This window comes from Sipha flava, unplaced genomic scaffold, assembly GCF_003268045.1.
Source record: "Sipha flava isolate LNK unplaced genomic scaffold, YSA_version1 170_pilon_pilon, whole genome shotgun sequence".
In the NCBI taxonomy this organism is placed as follows: Eukaryota; Metazoa; Arthropoda; class Insecta; order Hemiptera; family Aphididae; genus Sipha; species Sipha flava.
Window position 1 is genome coordinate 58,038 of NW_020271906.1, and position 6,754 is coordinate 64,791.

A 6,754-nucleotide genomic window follows, 5' to 3' on the forward strand; every position below is an offset into this window, starting at 1 on the left:
ATGAAATCATTTAGAAAATGTGACTAACGTTAAAGAAGAATTCGGAATACTGTGTTTAGAATACTAGTAATAAAAATTCACTATAAGTACTGTACTAAAAAAAAAAAATATTTGGAAAACTTAAAAACTATTTGGAATACTATTCAAGTTTGGGAATATCTATATAATAATATTTTTTTAGAATTAGTATCATCTTATATACAATATACATTTTTTGGTAAAAAAGGCATATCATTGAAGGAAAACGTAGAAAAACGATAATAATCAATATTCCTGAACTACTTAGTATTGCAGTTTTCAAGTTTCTGAATTAAAAAAACTAAGAGATTAAGTACGAAATAATTTAAAAAAATGTATTGTGTTAATACAACTCATTTTTAATGAATTGTATAAAAAAAATAATGTGATTTACTTTTTAAAACAAATAAAATGTTGATATATTTATCATATTTTTTCTCTGTAACTATTATCGATTTTTCTCGTAGCCTTTCAACTATAAGAATTAAGCCCAAGATATTCAACACATTTTTTAACAATAGATTTGTTACAAAGTAATATTTTAATGTCGTGTATTCGAAAAACTAAATCATTAATCAAATTTAATATGTAATTTTGGTACATTTAAATTTATCATATACCCATTTTAAGAAAACTGAATGGTGAGATTCGTAAAAAATAAAATAAAATAAAAATGTATAAAAATTGTAAATAACATTTTTTTTATTAAGATCGCGATACCAGAAAAATATGTTGAATTTCCTGGACAACCATATTTATTTAGTACTATTTTGTTTTGATTAGTTAAAATAAAAAATTATTTATCACACAAAATTTTTGATAGTTACTGTTTGGTTTACAATTATTTGCATCGATAAAGTTCTGTTTCGCTCAGCTTTGTTTCAAAATGGTAAGTGTTTATATTAAATTATTTAGAAATATTAATCAATTCGAAAATACTAATTTAGAGAGATCATTTATGGTTTTAAAGTGTAATCGCCATTATTGACATGGTCGAACCTCGGACATAATGTTGCTAATTATTTTATATTGGTAATTATAGCGTGAATGTATTTCCTTACACATCGGCCAGGCTGGAGTCCAAATAGGCAACGCGTGTTGGGAACTTTATTGCTTGGAGCATGGCATTCAACCGGACGGACAGATGCCTTCCGACAAGTCAGTGGGTTGCGGAGATGATAGCTTCAACACGTTCTTTAGCGAAACTGGTGCCGGGAAACATGTACCTAGGGCCGTGTTCGTCGATCTTGAACCAACTGTCGTGGGTAAGTATTTTCTTAATTTTCCATCAAGATCAATGCGTGTATTCAAGACCCAAAAGGTTTGGTTAGAATACATTAATATTACTTTTTAGCTCACACGATTATGTGTCGTTAAAATACTACGATAATTTATTTTACTTCAAATTTAAAACCCTAAAAAAAATAACGCGATAAAAATTCAAAAACTTACTCGTAGTATAACTGCATAAACGAGTATAATATACAATATACATAGGTATAAATAAGCCGTCACAAGGGGGATTTAGGAATTTAACCCTCTTCCTCCCCTCAACTCAGATAAATGATTAAATATGATTTTATATGCGAGTAAAATGGTTTATAGGTTATAGAAATATAAAAATGTACAACCTAAACTCCACCTCGGAAATATTTTATTTTGTGTTTGGATATAAATATAATTATAACTTATAATAATGATAAAAATGATAATTTTTTAATAACATTATAATAGTTCAATAAAAATATTCGGAATTTTAGAAAGCGAGAATTTTAATTTTAAAAAATTAACATATCCTTGAACTGGTACTCAGTACAAGCGAAAAAAAAACTATGGTGTTTGTACGTTTTAAAAACGATATTTTATCATGCTCCCGTTATGTATTTACAATTTACAACGTAAAAAACTTATATGGGAAATTAAAAGCTATCAGTCAAGTCCTGCGTTAAAGCTCTCGGCCGGTGGATTATTTCATGGACGTTATTTCCGAACGCACTGCACTCTGCGATAAAAATGTTGAGGAAAACGTGACAGAAAAACCAAGGCTTTGCACCCGAATAATTTTTTCGGGTTTCGGGTTTCGGGTGTTGAATATATTGGGGTGTTCAAACACCGCAATACAACATTTAAACAAACGTTTGGGTGTTAATACTAACCGTTATCATTCGGGTTAATATTGGTTAATACGGATATTAAGTAATCAAGGAAAAATATTATTTTTCATTGGTGGAGGGTGGTTGAGAGGCTGAGCCTTCCCTCCTATAATGAAATATTTATATTTTTTGTTACCTGCCTATGAAATAAAATATCAATTTCTTATACAACTGTGCAACAGTTTTTTAAATTAAACTATCCTTATGTTAATTTCAATTAATGGTGTAACTACGATTAATTTTCAAGGAAGAGGGATTTATTTAATATATGTATGAAGCTTATAAATTACAATATTTATTAAAATTAAAAATACTAACACTACTCCTAGTTAGTGAGGGCATGCCGCATGCGACAAAAAACAAACTATTTTGTATTCTGCGTTTGTGTTTGTGTCATAGGCGGAAATCGGGGGAGGGGAGATTGAGAAGACTAAGTCTCCCCCCAAAAATATAAAGTACAGGTCTTAGCCCCTCTAGCCCTAAAAATTGTTAAGTGACTAAAATACAATAATTATTATAATTGTAAAATACATTTTTAATAGCTGAATTAAAAAAAAATATTCTGTGATAAAAATTAAATCAAATTCGTAAAATTTTACAAACTTCTTGTCATGACTCGGAACGATCTCATTGTAATATTAATAATATGTAATAGTACCCGTATAAGTTGTTTAATTTAATTAATTAATAATTTTTGTTTAGAATATCTACTCCAAAAATGTTTAAGATAAGGCACCTAATTGTTTTTTTGTTTAAATTTTTGATTAAAAATGTTAAACTGTCAAACTTCGTAAATTGCCTTGTTGAAATAAATAATTGTGCACAGTAGTATCTATAGGTGTAATAAGTAAATAATGCTCAGCCCCCATCCCAACAAATTTCACCAAATTTCCGTTTATGGTTTGTGGTGCGTGCACACACTAAAAACGCTCTAGCTAGGACATAGCGTAATACAAAAATAATAACAATTTGTACTTATGAATGTTACGATGAAATTATTACACCAACAAAAATTGACAATTCATGCCATAGACATACTATACGTCATACACCGAACAAATACAAATAACGCGAACAACAATTTAGGTAATCATACGCAAGACATCAATTCTATTTCAGACTTACAGCATTGCAATAAATAACGACTCGGTGATTCGTAGAAGACCTATTATCTATAAAATTATAATACGATGTATCCACTTGGGATAATTTTAAAAATAGTATCCCAGTTGTTTACACTTGAACATTCAACATATCATACCATTCATGCACACCTGTCAATATGATATATTGCTATTGTCTTTGTTTAAATAAATTTAGATTAATTAACAATTTTTTATATTATTAATGAAATTATTCCTGTGAATAGTAATGTTACTATTAAACAACTAATGACAAAATTGAAATAACCACAAAAAATACATATAAAATGATATGTCATATAAAGATTGTAAAATAAAAAAATTATTCGGGTTTAGGGTTAAAACCAATATTTTATTCGGGTTTTGATTAATTCGGGTGCAAACCGATAGCAAAATTATAAGTGGGTGTGGCACCTGTTGCAGACGAAGTGCGGACTGGCACGTACAGACAACTGTTTCACCCGGAGCAACTGATCACGGGCAAAGAGGACGCGGCCAACAACTACGCACGTGGTCATTACACCGTTGGCAAGGAGATCGTCGACCTGGTTCTGGACAGGACCAGGAAGCTGGCGGACCAGTGCACCGGGCTCCAGGGTTTCCTGATATTCCACTCGTTCGGCGGTGGCACTGGTTCCGGATTCGCCTCGCTGCTAATGGAACGGCTGACCGCGGACTACGGAAAGAAGAGCAGGCTGCAGTTCGCCGTTTATCCGGCGCCCCAGGTGAGTGCTTTTCCTTGCCCAGCAAGTTCGTCGAATAGCGTTCGACTAGAGTGCGACCGTTGTCTCTCCCATTGTTTTTTTTGGGCGCTTCACGTACTTTGCAATTCGCAGATTCGGTTTATCGCTCGTAATTGAAATAATAATTACATTAACTTATAACTTTTGTGTCCACTAATTGTTGATCACTTTCCCTTAGTTGTTTTTCGCACGTTTGTCTCTCGAAGACCAATTGTCGATCGTCGTATAACGCATTAGGGCGCATCGTTTGTTAAAAGAACTGTTGCTTTTTATAACACGATAGCAACAGAAGCGCGGCAAAATTAAATTGTAAAAAAAAAAACCGTGTCCTGGTCCCGCGAACAGGTGTCCACGGCGGTGGTGGAGCCGTATAATGCGATCCTGACCACGCACACAACGTTGGAGAACTCGGACTGCGCGTTTATGGTGGACAACGAGGCGATCTACGACATATGCCGCCGAAACCTGGACATCGAGCGGCCTACGTATACGAACCTGAATCGGCTGATGGCGCAGATCGTGTCATCCATCACGGCGTCACTGCGGTTCGACGGCGCGCTGAACGTGGACCTGACCGAGTTCCAGACGAACCTGGTGCCGTTCCCGCGCATCCACTTCCCGCTGGCCACGTACGCGCCGGTCATATCCGCGGAGAAAGCGTACCACGAGCAGCTGTCCGTGGCCGAGATCACCAACTCGTGCTTCGAGCCGGCCAACCAGATGGTCAAGTGCGACCCGCGGCACGGCAAGTACATGGCGTGCTGCATGCTGTACCGCGGCGACGTGGTGCCGAAGGACGTGAACGCCGCGATCGCCACCATCAAGACGAAGCGTACCATCGTATTCGTCGACTGGTGCCCGACCGGGTTTAAGGTGGGCATCAACTATCAGCCGCCCACCGTGGTGCCGGGCGGTGACCTAGCCAAGGTGCAGCGGGCCGTGTGCATGCTATCAAATACGACGGCCATAGCCGAGGCGTGGGCCCGGCTCGATCACAAGTTCGACCTGATGTACTCGAAACGCGCATTCGTCCACTGGTACGTGGGTGAGGGCATGGAGGAGGGCGAGTTCTCGGAGGCGCGCGAGGACCTGGCCGCGCTGGAGAAGGACTACGAGGAGGTGGGCGTGGAATTAAACCTTATGGAGGGCGAAGGCGAGGGCGAAGCATGATCGCGTGCCTGTTATATCGTCCTGTCGCAAATCCTTTATTCAAACCTAACGCACTTCAAGCTCATTAAAATTGTACACCGTTGAGTTCCAATATTATGTACACATGAAAATACAATACACTTATACGTATCAAATCACTTTGAGTATTTTTATTTTTGCCGTCACATGAGCAAGGGCGTATTTGAGGGGGGGCGAAGGAAGCATTCGCCCCCCCAAGGCTCGTATTTCTTTTGAATATAATACATTGATTTATTTAAAAAATGTAATGTATAAATAATTAGGAGTATAAATTATTAGGCTATCATTATAATATGATAATAAATTCAATAATATATCAATTAGGTCATGAATATCAACTTTTGTTTATCTTCTTATATCATAACATTTTTGGTTGTGGAACGAATAGTAGTATTATCTTCCACGGATATTCCTACGGTTATAGATATTTACATCTATAACCGAGGTATTTATCAGATAATATAAAGTAGAGCCGGGTTTACACCATAGAGCAGGGTGGTTTAACCCGTGGCTCTCGATGCCTTTTTTTGCCCCCCCCCCCCAGTTAAATTAATTATTTTTTTTTATTAATTAATAATAAAAAATAAATAGCTTGAGATTTGAAATTTTCTTTCAAAACGTTCCCATTAGGTTTTTCATAATTTCATGAAAATAATTTCAAGGTTACTTAGCAATAAATTAAATAGCCCAATAAAATTATGCAAATGCAACACCTTCCGAACCCTTTGTTATTATGAATAATTTTATCATAGAATATTAAAATATTACCATTAAAATCGGTAACCATACGATCAAAAGTTGGATAAAATCAACTTCACGGTATCTTATGGTTAGTGAGGTAACTTGTGATACTGTGTACCTTGATATAAAACAACAAATAAACATAGGCGGTACTACGGGAGGGGCAAGGTAGTTGACTGCCCCCCCTGCGAGTTCTTACTCTCCCAATACATTTCAAATATTGGTTGATGACCCCTCATATTACATGCTTATTTAAAATCTGCATGGCTGTAAGTAATAATATTATTATCTACAACCGTGGGAGTCATTCTTGTAAATAAGCTGATAAGATTTTTTGCATCAACATTTTCAATATTATTATAATTTATTTTTATCATTGACAAATCATGAATCAATATTATTACTTTATTATTATCTGTATCATAAATGTTTTGTATGATTTTATACTTTGATTTGAAGTGTGTATTTTATTTAGTATTCTTGAGTTTTTTGGATAATATTAATTATAATAAAAATTATGAACACAAACCAAAGTAAAAAAATAAAAACTTTATATGACTTTTTCATACAAGAACCATCATAAGTGACTCTACGAGGTGTGCCAGGTGTGCCTTGGCACACCCAAATTGAATAATGCGAATAAAAAAATTGAATAGTTACAATTGAGAATATATGAGCGTACACATTAATTAAATTTTAGTTTTTTGTAAGTAATATTGCAAGTGTTCAGAATAAGGCTGAAATAATAATTACGTGTAACTAACTATTT

The 6,754-nt window shown here is 35.0% G+C and overlaps 1 protein-coding gene across 1 annotated transcript; it reads left to right on the forward strand.

Annotated features, from left to right (window-relative positions):
- Positions 1-1,147: 1,147 nt before the first annotated feature.
- On the forward strand, positions 1,148-5,226 carry LOC112679929 (tubulin alpha-2/alpha-4 chain-like). Its single transcript, XM_025549880.1, has 3 exons — positions 1,148-1,283; positions 3,737-4,038; positions 4,402-5,226. Exons 1-3 carry the CDS (start codon positions 1,163-1,165, stop codon positions 5,224-5,226), a joined length of 1,248 nt encoding a protein of 415 aa, XP_025405665.1. The 5' UTR covers positions 1,148-1,162.
- The last annotated feature ends 1,528 nt before the right edge of the window (positions 5,227-6,754 follow it).